General features: G+C 35.6%; 1 protein-coding gene across 1 annotated transcript; it reads left to right on the top strand.

Annotated features, from left to right (window-relative positions):
* The first annotated feature begins 871 nt into the window (after positions 1–871).
* LOC109003961 (phosphoglucomutase, cytoplasmic) lies at positions 872–21,317 on the top strand. The gene is made up of 18 exons (XM_018982306.2): positions 872–1,158; positions 1,875–1,956; positions 8,481–8,536; positions 9,649–9,762; positions 9,884–9,946; positions 11,657–11,776; positions 11,893–11,993; positions 12,942–13,001; positions 13,794–13,893; positions 13,994–14,151; positions 14,255–14,350; positions 18,343–18,406; positions 18,489–18,570; positions 18,675–18,850; positions 18,924–19,000; positions 20,180–20,312; positions 20,880–20,996; positions 21,077–21,317. Exons 1-18 carry the CDS (start codon positions 1,078–1,080, stop codon positions 21,146–21,148), a joined length of 1,752 nt encoding a protein of 583 aa, XP_018837851.1. The 5' UTR covers positions 872–1,077; the 3' UTR covers positions 21,149–21,317.
* The last annotated feature ends 532 nt before the right edge of the window (positions 21,318–21,849 follow it).

Below are 21,849 nucleotides of genomic sequence, written 5' to 3'. Positions count from 1 at the left end.
AATTATTCCTAAAAAAAATTGTTTAGTACCAATTAATAACTGAGATTAACAATGGTAATTGATTCAACGTGAATTAGATGAATCGAATTAGCCAATTAGGTAATATAAATTTAATTAGCGAGGTAAGGCTCAGAAGTTCATTTTTAGTCACTCGAATTGTACATAACACCACATAATGCTAAGTCCCAATTATTACAACAAACTTTGGACTGAAAAAGAAAGGTAATCTAAAGAGATGTCTCTAATAAAGTTTGAATAATTTTATTTAAAGAAATTTTCACCGTACACTATTTACGTGACATAATTTAATTTGAAATGTAAGTTTTAAAATTTAAAATTTAAAAAGTACAAAATATAATAATATAGTTGAGGAGGGTTACAACTATAAATAGATTATATACCCTGATCTTATGCTAGCCGAGACCATTGCTAGCATATTGGAAAAGCAAGGCTACAAGAATGTCATATTGGAAAAACATTATATTCTAGTTGTTGATAAGATTCAAAAGCAACAAGATGATGATACTTGCTGTAGAATGTTTATAGCAGAAATTTATCATGCTTTAAGCAAAGATGCTCTGGGGGTTTTAGGAGTCAAAATTGATCTCCATGAGATTCTTATTTGTATTCTCCCTTATTGCTGATGAATAAAGATATGATTTTTTTTTTTAAATAAATAAATTTATAAATTGATATAATTTTATATAATTTATTATATTTATTTTATAATAAAAATAATCTGACAAATAATATCAGACCACGTTAGTAGATAAGAATATTTTTCTTTTGTACAAAATTTCATGGACGGTCCAAACGATACGTATCGTGCGGTTTAAAAAATGCTCAGTAAACATCGCAAAAACGTCATTCCCTGTTATTCGTTTCGTATCCTTCCTTCTCTTCCTCTCAATCTGACACACACACCCACACTCGTCCCTCCTCGTTTGGCCAGTTTGGCCAGCTTGCGTTGCCTAGTTATAAATCAGACCCTCACCCCACCAATCCATAACAAGTGAGCTCTCGTTCTTTGTCAACATTCTCTCAGAGCGTGCGTTTGTGCGTGTTCTAAAGCTAGAAATGGTGGTGTTCAAGGTTGCTCGAGTGGAGACCACGCCTATCGATGGCCAGAAGCCGGGCACCTCTGGTCTACGCAAGAAGGTTCGATTTCCATTCTTACAATTCGATGGGATTTCCGATTGGATCTATTACATTTAATGGATCAATTGGTACTTTTGAATTGAGACTGTGCCAATCTGATCCGTTTTTGATCGAGTCGCTCAATTTAGACGCAGCTTCTGATTTTTTATATCCGAAAACTTGTTTTCTTGTTTGTTGAGATTCACATCTAACCAGATATTGTTCATGGTCATAGGAAATAGTGGTAGAAGTTATTTGGATCAGCTCCGTTTACCCATAGCATGTATCAATGCAAAGCAAGATTTTAAATTTCTGCCTTCGCATATGATGTATTGATAAATGCATCTTGATTTCTCTATTTCGTTTCAGATTGAAGGGCCGTTTCTTCTTTGATCCCTTACTAAGTTACTGTGTATTTATTGATTGATTTGTTTATTTCTTATTATGTTTGGATGGATGGGGTTCTGTTATCGTCTTTGTCCGTAGTATGTGGATCTAATGCATGGTAGTTTGATACGTCGTGTCGTTAAGATCTAGAACTTAATTTTTTTTTATTTTTTGCTCTTAATTCTCGGCTGTTCAAACGAAGAAAGTAGTTACTAACGCCAAATTTATTGAAGCAACGAGATGGGAGATTGTTTGCCAGAAAATATTTATTTATTTTCCAAGAGTTTTCGGACTATTTGCTTAATTTAACTTTTGTTAAATTGAACATCATTGTCGGTGACCTTTTTCAGGTGAAAGTTTTCGTACAACCTAATTACTTGGAAAATTTTGTTCAGTCAACATTCAATGCTCTTACTCCAGAAAAGATTAGAGGTAAGTGTTCCATCTGATATGGGTGGCTTGGGTCTATGTTTTATGAGACGGTTCTGTTACATGTGGAATTATTATACGGGAAAATGAAAGGTTATGCTGCATATGGAGTTTTCGTATCTCCATGTACAAGGAGAGTTTAAAATATACTTGCAATAAGAACGGTTTTTAAGGCCTATTTTTTATATTGGCCATAAGGTGAGGCTAAAAGACAAAGCATTTTGAAGTACAACCTTGGATGTACATACGTGCTGAGTGATGAGACTAACTTATATTACAAGTTTGCATGTACTGAATGCATTATAAAGATGTGATGACTTCCTTTTAAGGTGGTGAACCAACTTGGTTGCTTTTGTTCCAAGCGAAAATTGGTTGATCCCATTAAAGAATAAATAATCTGTCATATTATCCTGTTTTCTTGGGTTATAAGGATCTGCTTGATAGAATTGTCTGCAAATGCTTTTTTTCGAAGAATCTGCAGTTTCAATAACAACTGATTTAAAAATAACCACGAGAAAAATCTTCTGATTTTCTGAGTGTTTTTCTGACATTGGTCTGAAAGTACTATCTGAAGGCCGACTTACCGAATAAGAAGAAACTATTGTTTGATGGGGTTGTGTTATGTTTTTTTTTTGGATGAGTGATGATAAGCGTAGGACGTGCAAGTCATTTGAAAAAAAGTGGGACCCATCATAAAGGGGTCCCACTTTTTTTTAAAAGCCTTTTATGGGGCATGCATGCCCTGGGCTTGCACATTAGCTTTTTTGGCATTCTTAATTCCTGGCCCTGAGGAGAATCACTACTATGAAATACTAATTATTATTTATTTATCACTGTTGTTTTATATTCTTCTTATAGTTGTATTATTCCTTAAATATTTATTATGTTTTTTTAATTCCCCTTTCAAGTAGCATGGAAGGATAATTCAAAAAAGTCTAGCAATTAAAATCTAATACATGTGCAACGTTCAAATTACATAAATAAAGTAGTACAGTTATGAACAATGTAGGTATTTAATAGTGGTTAACATGCCACAAAAGGATTGCGCTATCTTATAATGAACGATAATCTTCTCTTTATAATTTAGATTAGAATTTATTTATTTTATTGGCATCGGGTGTCCAGGAACACCATCCCGACTAAAGATTAGAATTTATTTACTGACTCCTTGATTTATGATAATTACTTGTCACATGAACTGTTTACTTTCATAATCATTAAACCTTGTATCCTCCCTATCATGTACTCAAATAATGAATAACCGTGGAAGCAATGACAGTGATTTTTGCTTGGCAAATAGATAAGATGACATTGTCCTAAAATTCACCATCTATTCTTCCACACTTCAGAAGTGAGCTCAATCAAGCTTTTTTGGGATGAGTGAGAGTAATACAAATTTGTTTTGTCCTTGTTGCTCAACGGTAAAAAATTTTGGGTGGTGTCTCTCCTTTTTTCAAATGGCGAGTATCCTTTCATTATTATGGTAGTACCTCAAATTGTGTATAGGAAGGCGATGAAGGGGGATCTCACAATTTTTGGGAGGGAGAGGTTCAAGCCTTTTATAATGATCTTTAGGGGCTTCAATTGTAATATTGACTAGTCGTTTTGAAATATGGGCCTAGATGTGGTTGGGGTCTTTTATGAATCCTTACAAATGGTATTTGACCCAAACCAAACAAGAAGTGTGGGACTTGAGCTGTGTTACCTATATGATGGGATGGCCTGACGAGGATGCTGGGGATTTAAAGAGAGAGATTATAATACTTTGGATTGTGTATATGAAAGTGGTGAATGAGATTCCACATTGCTTAAGAAATAGAAGTTTAAGGGCATTAGCATTGGTCTATGCATATGCATATGCAAAGTCATATTTACATGATATGACCCTAAAATCCTCCACATTGGCTTATGCATATTCAAATATTTAGCTACATATGAACAATGTTTATCCAAATTTGGATAATCACTATTCACCCTACAAATCATATTTTAATCATTATTTCCCTCTCTTCCCACTCTCTCTCTCACAATCCTTTCATTTTCTCTCTTCTTCAACAACACAATAAATCTTCACTTGCACATTCATTTTATTATTATAATATATTATATATATTTTTTTCATTTTATTATATTTTTAATATAATATATAAAAAAAATTATATTTTTTATTATTGCATTTGTATTATTAATGTCAAATGTATGTAGTGGATGCTAATTGCAAAATATATATAAAAAAAATTGATTTTAGCAAAAAATTAATAATAATAAAATAATAATATTTTATTATTATTTTGTCTCAAATATGCATAAGCCAATGTGGAAATTTTGCTTGAATGACAAAGTGGATATGTAAAAGAGGTGATTTTGCATATGCTTATGCATAGACCAATGCTAATGCTCTAAACCCTTTATAATGATTCCAATGGAATATTATTGTAACATTGAGTAGTCCTTTCCAAGTAAAGACGCAGTTATGACTTATTCTTTCCTTGGGTCATTACAATTAGGTATCTAGTATCAATGGAAGAGTATTTTCCTACAAAAAAACATAAATCCTGGTGTTAATGTGCATAACTATCAATGCTTGATCAACACAAAATAAGATGAAAAACCTTGTGGTGGTTTTGGAAAGTTAGCATAACGATTATGAACCGCATAACTATATGAGAAATGCTTTAGCCACAAAGAAATCCTACAAAAATAAAACCACTAATTGAGGTGGCTTGATGTGATACACTAGATTATAAAGTTACTTTTATTGTAAAGTAGATCTAACATATCATATGAAGTCATGCCAGCTTGTGGGTTTACTTTTTTGGGATTTCTTTGTGGCTGTAGCACTTCGATATATATGTATAAGAAACATACCTTTGAATTTCTATCTTACCACCAATCTTGCTTTACGTGATCCATCCTATTTTTTAGCATAGACCTATCATGGTTCCTAGCATTATTCCTATTGAAGTACATAACATTTATTTTTTCAAATTGTATAGTTAAAATGAGTATTGGGTTGACTACATGGTGTACTTCATCCATTCAAACATAAAAAAAATATGGAAGTAAAAGTTGAAATCCACAATACTCTAGGTTGAATCCCCTAGGATGGTTTAGGGATAGATTGGATGCCCCTTTTTTGTACCAATCTATACAGAACAAAAGGAAAAAAGCTGAGACTAAATGCCGAAATGATCTTATGTAGACCGCATACCTAATTGAACTTATGGTGACACTAGCTTATACAAAACAATAAAAGGAAGTAGAGACTGCATACCTAGTTGAACTAGTGTGGTGGCACTAGGTTATATGGGACGCAAAACAAGTATAATTCAAATATATATATTTTTTATGAGTAAACAAAGTATAATTCAAATATAAAAACAGCTGCATAATGAGGATAGAAAGATACCTACCCTGGTCAAGTGGTAAGGGTCTTGGTGACATGTTCTCTTTAGGTCTAAGGTTCAAGCCCTTGGTTGCAAAAAATTTCTAGGGGCCTCGTCCCATTGGTGAAAAGCCAATTATTTACTTGGCTTGTGTGATGGGGATGCGTTACGTAGGTTCAAGGTTTAACTGAGTAAAAGACATATTGTGTTTGCAAGGTCTCCAATTATTTACTTGGCTTGTGTGATGGGGATGCGTTACGTAGGTTCAAGGTTTAACTGAGTAAAAGACATATTGTGTTTGCAAGGTCTCCAGGATTCCTTGTCATAAAAAATATGACAACAATAAAAACTTATTCTCAATTACCATTAAGAGAAAATCTTAGGTTTCATTGACTCTGAAATAGTGTTGGTGAAAGTACTAGGCGTACTAAAGTGCAAATGCCATCTAGAGCCTAGGCGCAAAGTGCAAGGCACAAACGTGTGCATAGTTGAATAAAGAGCACAAGCAGTAGCCCCCCCTATAGGGATTAGGAATGCTACTAATGTTTTGAGGATTTTCAAACGAGCCATATAAAATAGAATTCAAACCAAGCTTCATCAAATAAAAGAGATTCATAGGCAGCACTTATTAAAATTTTTCTAAGGGTACGTTTGGGTGTTGAAAAGTGTTGAGAAGTGTTGAGAATGTTTGTGAATAGTTATGAGTAGAGATTGGAGTGAGTTTGTGGGTCCCATTGAGAGTATTTTGAGTTGTTTGGATGTGTGAAGTATGTTGAGTTGTTGACTTTTGAGTAGGTAGTTGAAAAATGTGTGGATCCCATAAATATTATAGTGATTTGATTTTTAATAATAAATATTATAATAATTTTATTATAGTGATTTTTTAATATTAATAAATATTGTAGTGATTTTATTTTACTTTTACATATAATAATGATAAATATTATAATGATTTTATTTTTAATTTATATATAATAGTGATAAATATTATAGTATTTTATTTTTTATTTATATATAATAGTGATTTTATTTTTATTTATATATTTTAGTGTTTTTATTTTTTATTTATATATTATAAATATTATAATGATTTTATTTTTTATTTATATATTATAGTGATTTTATTTTTTATTTATATTTAATAGTGATAAATATTATAGTAATTTTATTTTTATTTATTATATATTATAGTGATTTTATTTTTTATTTATATATTATAGCGATTTTATATTTTATTTATATATAATAGTGATAAATATTTTTTATTTATATATTATAGTGATTTTATTTTTTATTTATATATTATAGTGATTTTATTTTTTATTTATATTTATAGTGATAAATATTATAGTGATTTTATTTTTTATTTATATTTAATAGTGATAAATATTATAGCGATTTTATTTTTTATTTATATATTATAGCGATTTTATTTTTTATTTATATATTATAGCGATTTTATTTTTTATTTCTATATTATAGCGATTTTATTTTTTATTTATATATTATAATGATTTTATTTTTATTTATATATTATAGTGATTTATTTATTTATTTAATAGTAATAAATATTATAATGATTTTATTTTTTATTTATATATAATGGTGATAAGTATTATAGAATATTTGTGAATAGTTATGAGTAGAGATTGAAGTGAGTTTGTGGGTTCCATTGAGAGTATTTGAAGTTGTTTGGTATGTGAAGTATTTTCAAAAGTACGAGAATACTTGGAAAGTGTTGAGGATACTTGGTTACCCAAATACAGCCTAAGTCTTTTGCTAAATCACAAAATCACTTATTAATTGTCATGAAACATAAAATAAAATCTTCATGAATGGTTGCCTCTTCTCCCTTAGCCATGTCTTGTTTAGAATCATCATCCTCACAGTCCTTCATCTGGGACAGCTAACACATGAAAGTAAAACATGAGTTCAATACTCGGTAAGCAACTACATCAAACTACCTAGGATGCAGCAGCAGTGAAGTTAGGGCAGCTAGCAATGTGTTCTGGTATAACCTGGACAGTCAATGAGCTGGTGAGTTTTTGATGGTGTACTGTCATAATATGAGGGAGAAAACTAAGTTTCTTGAACCCTTGAGTTACCTAAAGTGGCTAGCAGCATTTTGGGAGAATCTTCTTCAAGATTTGTCTAGAAAAGCTCGAAGAATAGGCAGCATAAAGCTGGGTATAGTTTTCTGGTGTATGGCAGAGTGTGTGTTGGGAAAAGCTTGGGTTCTCCCCGGGTTTGAGGCTAGTTCAAGTGGTTGGCTTAAATTGTAAGGGCCTTGGTCTTGAGGGTATGTTCCCTCCATGTCTCAGGTTCGAGCCCTTGGGTGCAAACAATTTTTTGGGATCACATCCCATTGGTGAAAGGTCAATGATTTACTTCACTCGTGTAGTGGGGGATATTGACAGGGGATAATGGGAGCTGGCTCACCCAGGACAGAATCCTAGTGGGGAAGGGGATGGTCAGCAGAGGCTTCTAGTGCTTCTTGACTTATCTTAATTTGAGTAGAATTCCTAGTCCACTTAGGGGTTAGGCCAAGGCAGTTCCTAGTACTTTCTTGGGCCTAAAACAAAGATCCTTAATTCATCCTGTCATCCCTATCTTTGCACGGCTCACCTCTTGAGGTTTGTCACTCGTATTTCATCCTTCCAAAGTTCTGCTAGTGCTCTGGGCATTGAAAAGATGGTCCAACTCTGCTGACAATATTGATTAGAATGTTCCCTACCTGAGATTCTATAAGTTATGAAGCTTTACCTATCCTCTAAAGTGCACTAGAACTAAAACAAGTCAATGGCTGGGGCACAACTTAACTGAATCAAGACTAAACCTTAACTGTTTGGTTGAATTCAAAAGGAAGCAAGCTTCAATTATTCTATATGGTGTAATAACATGGGTTATCTATCCTTCCAGCTCCCCCATTTTTTTAAGTTTTATTTGCCTTCAGCAATACAATGTTGTAATGTCCTTTGTTCTTGTAGTGGCCGCCAATATCCCCTGTCAAATGACATAATTGTATAGTTGCAACAGTTCTTCAACAATCTTTCCTTTTAAATGAGATTTTATCCACTAATAGGCTGTTTCATTTTGTTTCTAATCTAATTCTATGTTTTGTTCTGCTATCCTTTCATCTAGGTGCTACACTTGTTGTCTCTGGTGATGGCCGCTACTACTCGAAAGATGCTATTCAGGTACATTATAATCAACTGATTCTGAATGTGCTTGGTACATCTGAATTTTACACATGCATGCATACATAGAGAAGATAGAAGATGCCCTATTTTTTCATAATCTGCTAAGTGAGAGTATGGAATTTTGTTGTGGAAGAAAATGAGAACTTAGTTCTGGTTCTTTAATCCTAGATCTCAAAAGAAGGTTTTTTTTTTTTTTGTTGTTGTTGTTGTTGTTGTGATTAATAAGAATCTTTATTGAGTAGGACAAAAGAAGGTTATTTTGGAATGGTCTGATAAAAAAGAGTTTATATATCCGTTCTCCCATGGAACTAAAAATTGTTTATATTAAATCTGTTGGCAGTTAGTCAAATTTATGGTAAATGTTTAATATGTTGTTTTGTCTTTACACCAAAATTTTATTATGTTAATTATGACTTATTTAATTATTTCTAGTCGTTAAGAATCATGGTGGAAATTATGACTCCATGCTTCAATGTATTTTGTAGCGGACAATGCTGTTCATGCTACTGTGAATATGAATTTTTCCTGAGTCACTGAACTAATCTCTTACTATGCACCGAATTCACATTTTATAAATCTAGGGCAGCTTGAAATAATTTATTCACCTATGCCATTTTGTGTATGATATTTAGGGTTGTATTATTTTCTCCTTAGGAGGATATAGAACTATTGGTAACTATTGGTAATTCAGTGGTATAAGAGTATATCGTTGGGATTTGGGAGGATGTCTCCAGCCAGTATAATGCCTAGCTGCAAGCCTAAATAACAGCCCATGATGCAGATTGGCTAAACCATAAGTCCATGACAAAGAGGAAATAATATTTAATTAGGGATGATCCAGCTCAATGATGTTCTAACTTTGCGGTCCAAGGTTATTGCTTGCATTGCACTTCACTAGGACTTGAATCCTTGCTTGGTGAATTGGGCTTGGTGAGATCCATGGTTGCATTAATCATCTGCACCATCCCAATTACGATCCTCGGAGCCCTGGCCTTGTTCTTTTGGTGCTTACTACTTTTTAAGTTTGATTTTGTTTGCTCAGATCTTGTCTATGGTGCTTAACGACATTATCCCATCATCTACTTCTAATCTTTATTATAAATTGGCAGATCATTATTAAGATGTCTGCTGCAAATGGAGTAAGGCGCATTTGGGTTGGTCAAAATGGATTGCTTTCGACCCCTGCCGTATCGGCAGTTATTCGTGAAAGAGTTGGAATAGATGCAAGTTTTTTGCTTGAATGCATATATCTATCCTTTTTCTCCATCTCAAATATATTTGCAGAACTGCATTGTTCATCGGAAAACAGTGGAGTAACTTTCTAATTGTAACATTTGATAATAGGGATCCAGGGCATCAGGAGGATTTATATTGACTGCAAGTCACAATCCAGGTGGTCCTCATGAGGTAGGGTCTATTCTCTTTATATCTTGTTATTTTTGGATATGGTTTAGATTAATGGTTATTCACTTGCCTTTCTTTGTGTTCTGCATTAAGAGAAGTGACTGTGGATTTGACTGCTCAAAGGTCTTGATGGCTTTAAATATTGAAATAGTGAGCATGGGTTCTCTTTCCAATTAGTTATCCAGTTCTTGTCGCTTGTCTGAGAGGAACTTGTTATAAGTAGAGATGACCTTTAGCTTGACTACTTTCAAAAGTGCACTTCCTTTGTCTAATGAGTGATTTTTGCATCTGAGTATCTGTATTGACAACAATTGCTCTTGTTAGTTGCCCATTGGCCTCTGTTTGACGTTTTGACCTTTTCTGTGGATCTCTGTCCTTTCTCATCCCCACCCATCACCCTCCTTTTTTTTTTTTTTTGATGAATAAGAAATTTTATTTGGACAAGTAGCAAGGCAAAGGCAAGTACACAGGAAGTGTACAAAAACTGAACCTAGTTACAAGTCAGAAACTAGCTAGAAAAAAGCAACAAGGAAATCATGGACACTAGTTCCATTAAACACAAAAGCCGATGCCCATTGAATTAAGGTATTAAAGAAAAAACGTCTAAGTTCTTCTACTGAGCGTTCCTTATCTTCAAAGCATCGGCCATTCCTCTCATCCCAAATACACCACATAAGACATAAAGGGATCATATTCCAACCAGTAGCAATTTGCAAATTACCCCTGAAACCTGTCCAGCCAATGAAAAGACCCACTACCCTCCTAGGTGTCACCCAAGCCATTCCGCTTTCCTCTATTTTCCAGTCATTAACTGCTCTAGAAACTAGAACATTCCAATGGGAAGAACCACTAGAAGAGTCCAAAATCTCAGCCACCGAAGCATCCGGACATTGAGAAATACGGAAGAGATCTGGAAAAGCAGCACTAAGAACCCCACCGCCACACCATGGATCATGCCAAAAATGAACTCTGGAACCATCCAACCACAAAAAAAAAAAAAAAACCTGTTTTACAAAATCATCCCATCCCCCTCCTCATTTCCTACTCCAATTTGAATTAATCCTGCCAGTATCAGCATCCAAGCCATATTGTCTTTTGAACATGTGAAATTATTATTGTTATTATTATATCCCTTAATTATGTACTGTCAAGCTGGAGTTACAACTACCCTTCAAAAAGCTGAATTATTGCCCATCTCTGGGCTATTAATTTATATAAATATTATTTTTGCTCACTATCATCTGGAGTGTCTCAATTAACTCCACCTGTTATATGGATGCATTCCCCTTTTAGCATGTGTATCACTATGTGTTTGACTCAAATCTTCTATCTCTCACTCTTGTTACCCTTCTCTGTGGGTTGTGTGACCAAAGGTCAAAATCCTCAGATTTCATTGGGTGAGTTATATTATTATCTGTCTACGAGGAATAGCATATTCCTAGAAAATGCTGAAGTCAGGAGAATTTTCATACAATCCTTAGAACTGAACTATATACTAAGCAATATGCATTTACTAAACATTGATGCATTAAACATATCTATTGGAAGAGCAAACTATGTTACATGCAGAAAGTCAAATTAGATTAAGAACGAACATTTGTATATGTTAAATGAACATTGAAAATGTTCCTTTTTTGTCTTTTTTCTATTTGGATGCTCCTTTTGAAACTTCAGTTATGTATAGACTCTACTCATTCTCTTGTTTGATTGCAGGATTTTGGGATCAAGTATAATATGGAAAATGGTGGACCTGCTCCAGAGGGAATCACTGATAAGATCTATGAGAACACAAAAACAATAAAGGAGTACTTCAATGCAGAAAATCTACCTGATGTATTTCTTGCTTCCTACGCTGCCCGAGTTTCCTTTTTACTCCCCCTGTGATGTTGTTATTAGACTGTCATACGTAGTTTCAGTTTTTTATCTGACATTTCAAAATATGCATATAGGTGGATATCTCTACAGTAGGTGTAACCAGCTTCCAGGGGCCTGAGGGACAATTTGATGTTGAGGTTTTTGATTCAGCAAATGATTATTTAAAATTGATGAAGTAAGTTTTCCCTACAGGATATCCATTTCTCTCCTATATTTGCATGAGCAACACAGATGCCAATGGGTCATTCCATTCATTGTAGTCTTATTAAATAATGCTTCTTGTTCCAAATGCTGTATCATGCAGTGCCTCCTAAAGGGCACTATTCCTCAGGAAATTTGCTTTCATGGTAGTAGGATTTGTTATGTTTTGTCTCTTTTTTCGGTTACCCTAGGAATGTTAAAGGCTTTAACATTCCTAGGGGTGTGCAAAATTCTGAAAATTCCGACTCCGTCCGACTTCCACTCCGACTCCGACGGAGTCATCGGAATTCGGAGTCGGAATTCGGAGTAGCTCCGAATATCTATTCGGAGTCGGAGTCGGAGTCGGAGTCGGAGCTCCAAGAAGCTCCGATTCCGACTCCGAAATTTTTTTTACTGAACACTTGCGCTCGAGCGAGGTGTCGAGCGCAAGTTGAGCACACGTTGTATTGAACATTGGCTCGAGCGACATGTCGAGCGGAAGTCGAGCGAACCTCTCTGGAAGAGTTCTGCTCGAGCGACAGGTCGAGCGGAAGTCGAGCGGAAGTCGAGCGAACCTCTCTGAAAGAGTTCCGCTCGAGCGCCACGTCAAGCGCATGTCAAGCTCCGATTTTATGTCGGAGCTCCTATAGGAGGTCGGAGCTCCGATAGGATGTCGGAGCTCCGACCTCCGATCGGAGTCGGACTCCGACTCCAGTTCGGAGTCGGAGTAGGAGCTCCAATTTGGCTCCGACTCTTGTCGGAGTCGGAGGTCGGAAATGAACACTCCGACTCCGTCGGAGTCGGAGCCCAGCCCTAGTTAAAGCCATTTGTCCTTGCTTAAGAATCTTTTAGTCATTATTCTTGCTGTCTTTGATCTCTGCACACAGCTTCATATTCCTGTTTCTTGAAAGCAATGTCCAATTGTTATTTCTCAAATTTTCAGGTCCATTTTTGATTTCGACTCAATCAGGAAGCTACTCTCATCTTCAAAGTTCACATTTTGGTATGTTGAAAGCTACTGATGTACATATTTGTGTAGAGCATTATCTTTTTATCAAATATACATGCATGCATCATACTATGTGTGGGTATGAGTATAACATCAGATACATAAGTGTATTATTCTGTGTGTGGGTGTGGGTGTATAGATACACATGCAAGCATATTTGAATGTATTTATGCATATTTCTATAGATAATTTGAGAAAGAGGCATATTATTGTATTGGAGTAGTGTAGAAAAAATATTGATCTTGTATTGTGAGCTGGCTAGGAGCTTATATGCAATGATATATAGCACTTTGGATTGATGGGTTATGCCCGAAAGGGAGGTAGAGTTGGTTACACTTTGGTGGAATCCTCGTGATGGTCACAAAAATTCAGATGTTTGAAGGACGGTCCTTATGTGCTTAACAATGTGTTGCATGGCCAAAGTTTTGAAGGCTGTGAGAGAATTGTGCCAGAATTAAAAGCCATAATATTCAACAATTTGTATGCTTGGATTATTGCTCACAATTCCCAGTTCTCCAGCTAATGAGACTTACAGGGATTTTGCACTTTTTCGTCATCTTGCTAGTTGGGTGTATCCTTTTGTATACTTCAGCTCCATTTGGATGCTAAGAGTATCTCAGATCATTTGTGATAGTAGTGAAATAGCAGTGAATAGTTTGTGAATAATAGTGAAGTAGTCTGAGAATATCTTGGGATGTGCCCCTCACTCCTTTAATAAAATTTGCATTACATATAAAACAAGCTCTGGTAAATTGTATGACTTGTATCTCTTTTTCATGTTGAAAGTTATGATGCACTACATGGAGTCGCTGGAGCTTATGCAAAACGTATTTTTGTGGAAGAGCTTGATGCACAAGAAAGCTCATTACTGAACTGCACACCCAAGGTCTTCCTGGAACTTTCTTTCATTTTTTTTACAAAACTGTTTTCCCTATATCCTAAGATATTTACCATTTGCTGATTCATGTGCAATTTAATGCAAACAGGAAGATTTTGGTGGAGGGCATCCAGATCCTAATCTCACTTATGCAAAGGAGTTGGTTGCTCGAATGGGACTGGGAAAATCTAATCCCCAAGATGAACCCCCAGAATTTGGTGCTGCTGCTGATGGTGATGCAGATCGGAACATGATTCTCGGCAAAAGGTAGGATCACCAACATTTGTCTTCTTTTTTTCCCCTCATTTGTTGGAGTAGATCTTTTCTTTTGTTTACAACAAGCAATTGACAACTTTTATTGTTTTCTTAGGTTCTTTGTTACTCCGTCGGATTCTGTTGCTATAATTGCTGCAAATGCAGTTGAAGCCATACCCTACTTCTCTGCTGGTCTAAAGGGAGTTGCCAGGTTCTATATTGCGTTGTTTGACTTCTACTGTCTCCAAGTGTGTGTGCATGTAGGGGTGGTGTTACATGTTGCTTCTTGTTTGAGCAGTACATTTCAATTTGTGCCTATGGAAACTAAATGAGGTGCTGATGTGTAAGATGCACGTAAATCCATAGCATAACTGCTGTGAAGAGATTCTTTCTTTTTTTGGATAAGAATTTAAATATGAATGCAATGGACTAGTTTCAGAGTCCATTTTTCCATACAATTCATACACACACACCCACACACACATATATATATATATACACATATATAATTGCATCAAGATTCTTGAACATAAGATATTAGTACACCTTTGCTTGTTGATTGTATCTAGAGCTGAAGATTTTTTGTAAAATTTATATTTGAACTTCTTGAAATATCTCAAATCTTGATAATGGTGATATAGTTATGAATCAGTTTCAGGTTATTATTTCTTTTGAAGTAAGGTTGATCACTCTTTATATCCATATTATGCTGAAAATGCCTCAATCCAGCATGTAAAGTTATTAACCTCTAAATATTAATTTGATGGACTAGTTTCAGAGTCCATTTTTCCATTCAATTTATATACATGCACATGCATGCGCATGCACACACACACACATGCATATATATAGTAGCATTAGTCAGTTTTATTTGAGACTATAAATGATATATTTTTGTAACACCCTGCTCCCCAATAAAGTCATTTTTAAAATTTTCAAAGAATCGGTGTGCTACTAAACTTGAAGTTAAAAAAAACTTTTCTTCTAACGAAGCACTAGGTACAAAGATTCTTTATAATAAATAAATTCAATCTTTATTAAATACTTAAAATCCAAAAGAGAGTCTGCAGAAGCACCTATTTAAAATCAATAAAGTCTCATGTGCTTATCAAAATAAATAATTTAAGCTAAAATCATAAAACTAAGCATAACATAAACTGTCTAGGCCTCTGCTTCACTTCCTTGGGCCAAGTCTTGTCCTGTTGCTCCATCCTCATAAAAATCCTCACTTGAGTTAGTTGAAAACATAAAAATGTACAAAAATGAGTCGAATACTCAATAAGCAATACATTATACAGTAAATATAATAAACATAAGGTTTCTTGAAAAATATGCATACTCATAAATACATAAGTAAATAACATGAACATGAACTTATCTTTTACTTGTCATAGGCCAGTACCCACTTTTGACCCCCGTGAGTTAGGGTTAGCGAATCTAAGTATATTTTGATTCCGCCCGTGCCCCCGGGTTGTGGAATCCATACATAAGGAAGACATACTGGGTGCACTATTGACATGTACAACCAGGCAATGCAATATGCCCATAACATATGGTACCATCTTCATATCATAACATAGGCCGTTGGCCCGTTATGTATCTTATCATTTACACTTCATCATAATCATACTTGCATGCTTGTCATATCATAGATTTTAAGTGAAATCGCATATTTCATAAAATGTCGTGATACATGTTTCTTCACATAAAATCATTATTTTTCATAAATCTTTTGATGCATAATTCTTCACATAAAATCATGGCTTTTCACAAAATATTTTAATGCATAACTCTCACATAAAATCATGACTTTTCATAAATATTTTGATGCATAATTCTTTACGTAAAATCATAGATTTTCTTAATTCTATCATGACTTGGGTACATAAAAAGAGGCTTCCAATGGAGGGCTACATGCAATTATTTTTATAAAAGACATGCTGTTTATCGTGCATACGTGTAAGGGTATGATCATGCTACTTATCTTGTAGTGCTAATCTACTATTTTCAGGGCGCGACTGATTACCTATAAACATGCCATAAATTATCGTAAATTCCTAATTACTCACCTGCTTCATTATTAAAACCTAAAAAAAAAACTAGAATTCTCGGCATCCTAAAATTTTGTCACCCCTTAAATACTTTAATTTTTACAAAATTCCTCCAAAAATCTTACACAAGTAGATCCTAAAATCCCATTATTCCATATTTTGATCTTATAACTCTATCTGTGCAAGCACATGTTGGCCCCCACAATATACTAATATTAATGTTAAACCATATTCTAATATTCCTATATTCGTTGATTACTCTAAAAATATTTCAACCTTTCATGGGTCTAAGTGCTCGTAAATTCATATAGCATCCCAAAAATACAAACAAGCATAGCTGTGATACACTCCCAAAGACGAATGTGCAACCTCTACACTGAGTGTTGCCAGCTCATCTTCTAAATTCTAATATTATGATACAACCGTACCCGGTAAGAAAGAATAGAGAGAGATTGGCGTTAGGAGGGAGAGAGAAAGATCACTTACGGAGGAAGATCGGAGAGTTTGCCCGAGAGGTATAGAGGGAGAGTCACCGATGGAGAGGAAGAGGACGTGTGGCGTGGCTTTCAGCTTGGTTGTGAGGGTTGTTCTTGGCTACAGTGGGCTTGGGCGTAGTTGGGTGGTTTGTCGGTGGCTCAAGACTGGAGAGCCCAGTGCTCTGTTTGTAGGTGTGCAAAACAGGGGTGCGATTGGCTATCGTGTGTGGATTGTGGCGTGGAGAGGAAGGGGTGGTGCGACAGTGGTTGGCTTGGCTTTGGGGTGCTAGGGCACGGTTAGTGGTGTGAAACGGGACTGTTTGTGCAGTGGGTTTTACAGTGGCTGTGCGGAGGAGGGTTACGGTGAGGGCAGGTTTGGGGGGTGGGATGAGACACAAAATTCTCATCTCATCTCATAATTACACCTTTTTCAATTCTCCATAAAAAATATAATAAATAATTCAACTTTTTCAAATCCCAAAACAATAATAATACTAAAACATAATATTTTAAACGCTAAAACAAAACACAAAATTCTCATCTCACCTCCCAAACCTATCCTGAGTGTATTTTGACATTGGGAGAATGAGGAACTAAAGTGAGGGAGAGGCAGAAATCTAACATGGAGAGAGAGACTTATTGTGTAGTCTCGGCAAGGTGGCGGGGCTCCCGTCGTCGGCAGCGGGGGTGCAAGCAGGGGCTGGACTGGACTGGGTACATGGTGCTGAGGTGTGGAGGTGGCAGCCAGAATGGAGGCCGTGAGCTGTGAGGGAGGAAGGGATGGTGGGTGGTTTCTGGTGTGCTTAGTGTTCTGGTCATGACTGTAACGTGAGAAATGTGAGGTGCAGCTACTTCAAGTTTCATAGTGATTTTCACGCACAGCAGAGGGACTTTATATTGTTAGGTTTAAGACTTTTAACGTGAAGATGAATGTGGAATTGTAATCCTATTGGGAGAGCTCTATTAAGTGAATTCTAGTGGAAGTTTGAAACGTGCATGGTTGGAGTTTATAGAAAGTAGTTGGTTAGGAATTTTATTATGAAGAGGAATGTAGAATGGTAACTATGTTTGGAGTTGTACACTTTTACGGGCTTGGAGTTTATTATAAACAGAGACTTAATTCTCAAAGTCCAAATTAAACATAACTCGTCCAATAAAATTTTATGAGCTTTTAGAAAGGTCCGTGGCCTATCTAAAATAATCCAATAAACCTCAATTGGGCTTCTATAATTATTGGCCCATTAACCTAATTTAGGCCCAATGAAACTATCCATAATTTATCTCTAATAATATTGGATCGGGTCGTTACAATTTTAAAATCCAGTTGCTTGCTTAAATTGTCATCATGGATATTAGAAGGATCTCGAAGAATATACCAAAAAGGTATACTCTACTTGAAAGGTATTTCATAACATTGTGTGGGATTGAGCTACTTTCTTCCTTTCGTAATGTATATGAACCATTAAGAGTACTTGCAAATTTCTTTTATTAATTTCAATATAGAGCTACACTATCTTTTAAGGTTGATATTACTATCTTGGAGATCTTCACTCTTTGCACGTTTCACTAATTTATGCAAAGCAATCCAATGGTGCTTTGAAGGTGCCATTTATGCATACTTCTTGTTCGGTTAATATATAAAAAATAATATCATCTTTTGATTTTGCCTCTTGTAGGAGCATGCCGACCTCAGCTGCCCTTGATGTTGTAGCTAAACATTTGAATTTAAAATTTTTCGAGGTACATTTTGGCACAGTTTTAAGTTTGAATGTCTTCATCCTTTGTTGTTGGTCTCGATTATTATTTTTCCATTAATTTATAGGTACCGACTGGCTGGAAATTCTTTGGCAATCTAATGGATGCTGGGTTATGTTCAGTTTGTGGGGAAGAAAGTTTTGGAACCGGTTAGTATTTGGCATTTCCCTTTATCTAGTTAATTTTTTAATATTTGGGACTTTTAGAAACTTATACAATGTTGTTGCATTATCTTTTGTTTTGTCTGTGACAGGCTCAGACCATATACGTGAAAAGGATGGAATCTGGGCAGTTTTGGCTTGGCTATCCATTCTTGCTCACAAAAATAAGGAGAATCTTGGTGGTGAAAAGCTTGTGACTGTTGAAGATATAGTGCGCCAGCATTGGACTACTTATGGTCGCCACTATTACACTCGATATGACTATGAGGTGGGTTCTGTCCTATTTTAGCCATATGAAATCTTGGGGTTGTTTTCTAACTAGTTTAAATTGTTTCTTGAAGAACGTGGATGCAGGTGCGGCCAAGGAACTAATGGCATGTTTGGTCGAACTGCAATCTTCCCTTTCAGAAGTTAATGAGTATGTTCATTTTGCTACTTTAAAAATCGTTATTTCTGAGATTGTACGTACATGCTTCTCTAATGGTTACATCAAGTAGTGATAACACTATTTTAGCCAGAAAAGGGGGATGCTGATGTGGTCTCAGTGCTTTTATCATTTTCAGAATCCTGAACCCGTACTCAATCTCCATGGTTGCTGCATGTGAAGTATTTATGTATTCAAAATTGGTGCCTGCCTTTAGATCCTAAACTACATGATGTTAAGTACTTTAGATTCTAGCTGGTCTAAGCTGCAGTTCACTTGGCTAAAGGCTTTCATAACCTGTGCGTAGAAGATGTCCTAACAAGAGTCCTGGGTGGTTTTGTTGTTTGTTTGTTTGTTTACTAAGAAATGCTACAAGGAAGCCTTGCACCACACACCTCTACTTAACCAACATGGGATGTCATTTTTGCCATTCTATTTAACCACACATTTAAGCATTAAGATAGAAGGGCAAAAATGATACATCACATGTTAGTTAGGTGGAGGTGTGGTGTAAGGCTTCCATTTAGAATTTCTCTTTAATAGTTTGTTTTTTTTTTGTTTTGTTTCTGGCTCAAGCTATATGCCGCTCTTGTTACAGGTCGGTTTTCAAATTGAATGTTTCATTGTTAATGACCCGTCTTTCCTCTTACATGTAAATATCTCCCATTCATCATTGGCTGTGCTGATGTTTCTTGAGTCCACTTCTGATCTTTGTATAGAGATGTGTGCTGATTTTGAGATTACACAATTGTTTTATGTGAGCTGTGCTCTGTAGAGTATTGACCTACCGGCTTGAATACTGTACATATGAGCCAGAATGTTGTCACGACAGTTGGTACACTGGTGACACGTTTTTCTTATATTTACAGTCTCAGTCCAAAGAACAACCTCGGAAAATCATTCCATTGATATTAGTGGTCATACAATTGACTGAAACTTTGGCGTAGATTTCTGTTAAAACTATATTGTTTAGGTTCAAGATTTCAGTTAAAAATAAACAGTGAAACTTTTGTAAACAATGAATCTGCCGTAATTATATATGGTTAACGTTTACACGTCCATTTCATCCTTGACCTTGAATTAAGTATTATTTTTGGGGATAATATCCCAAAGTTATTCATCATAAAAGGTTCATGGTTCCTGTTGAAGATTTTTTACTGTTTGTTCATATAGGATTGTCAAAGGAATGCGCTCAGATGTGTCAAAAGTTGTCCATGCTGATGAATTTGAATATAAAGATCCCATTGATGGCTCCGTTTCAAAGCACCAGGGCATTCGATATTTATTTGAAGATGGATCCCGATTGGTAACTTGACTCGTACTGCTACCATTTATAATTCTATTTTTTTTAATGACATGGATTCCCACCAAGGTAGGGTTCTTTGGACCTATCCTTGTAGCTTTGGATATGTGACCCTATTTACCAGAATCGTGCATTCAGTAGTCCAGGAAAACTCCTAGTGCCAAATCTAACCCAAAATTTCTGAGTTTACAACTCATCCCGAGCCTGCCCTTTGAGCACTAAGTTGCACCCCGACGGATTCTGTTCGTTTATTACCTCATCAGAAGAAACATTTTAATTACTAGCTGTGGTAAACATTGTGTTGAGTTTTTAGGGGTGCATTGACTGACAGACTTCCACTATGGGCTTTCAAAATATTTTTAGGAAATCGAGATGGTCTTTTCTTGTAAATAAATGATAGTTTACTAGGATCACAGGTCTTTGTTAGTTGATACCTTGTTTCTTATAGACACTATTGCACTGTAGCTCTCTAAACTTATTTGTTCTTGTCTTAATCAAAAGCAATGGTGGAAATAGTTGCAATGTTGCTTTCAACACTAATTCATGTTTTACCTTCCTATGCACATGCAGATTTTCCGCCTTTCAGGCACTGGCTCGGAGGGGGCAACAATTCGTCTATACATTGAGCAATATGAGAAGGATCCCTCAAAAATTAACCGAGATTCTCAAGAAGCACTTGCTCCTCTTGTGAGATATCCCTAATTCATACCTGATTATCCTATGCTCTGTACTATTATTTGCGCTGACCCTAATCCATACAATTACAGGTTGAGGTTGCTCTGAAGCTTTCCAAGATGCAGGAATTCACTGGCCGAACTGCACCTACTGTTATTACATAGATGCACTCAGTGCCATTGTAAGCGGTTGCAGTTCCTTTTACATTTCGAAAACTTCTCTGTAACTCTCATACTTCTCACTAGTTGGATGATGGACTCAAAATACACTATGCAATATCTTTTTTGATCCTTAAAATAATATGAACGTTCTATTACATTGTCCCTATCTCAATATTTCGAGCTTTACATTTCTACATGTTTTGTTGAACTCAGTATTCTTTTTTTCTTTTTTTTTTTGTGGGGGGATGATGTGAATCATGTTATAGTTTGGGTCAAGTGTCAGTAGCTTTCCTGGACCTATCGGGCTAGAGGTTGACGTTGGAGAGAGAGAGAGTCAGAGAGATTGATCTTTTTGGAACGCAAAAGTTGAGGATGGAATGCAAACACAAGTCTATTTTCTTGAGTAATAAAAACCAAAGAAATAAAGCACAAAATGTGGACAGAGAATCATGACGACTCTCTTCACGCCAGAAGATTCTGTGTCCCTACGATGGGTTCTCGACGAGAGAGAGAGAGAGAGAGAGAGAGCTCTCACATTTCGAAGTCGGGGCTGAACCACTTGCATGCCGGCTCCGTGTGGTCCATTCCTTGGTTCAATCTCTAAATTAAACCTTACTTCTAACTATCAGTGGTTCTTTTCAAAAGGGGAAATGCTAATTCGGGACCCAAAATGTGTACCGAATGAGATTTTTTTTTTTTTTTAT

This window comes from Juglans regia, chromosome 13, assembly GCF_001411555.2.
Source record: "Juglans regia cultivar Chandler chromosome 13, Walnut 2.0, whole genome shotgun sequence".
Taxonomy (NCBI): domain Eukaryota; kingdom Viridiplantae; phylum Streptophyta; class Magnoliopsida; order Fagales; family Juglandaceae; genus Juglans; species Juglans regia.
The sequence above is the reverse complement of the archived record's forward strand: the minus strand, read 5'-3'. Positions and strand labels throughout refer to the sequence as shown.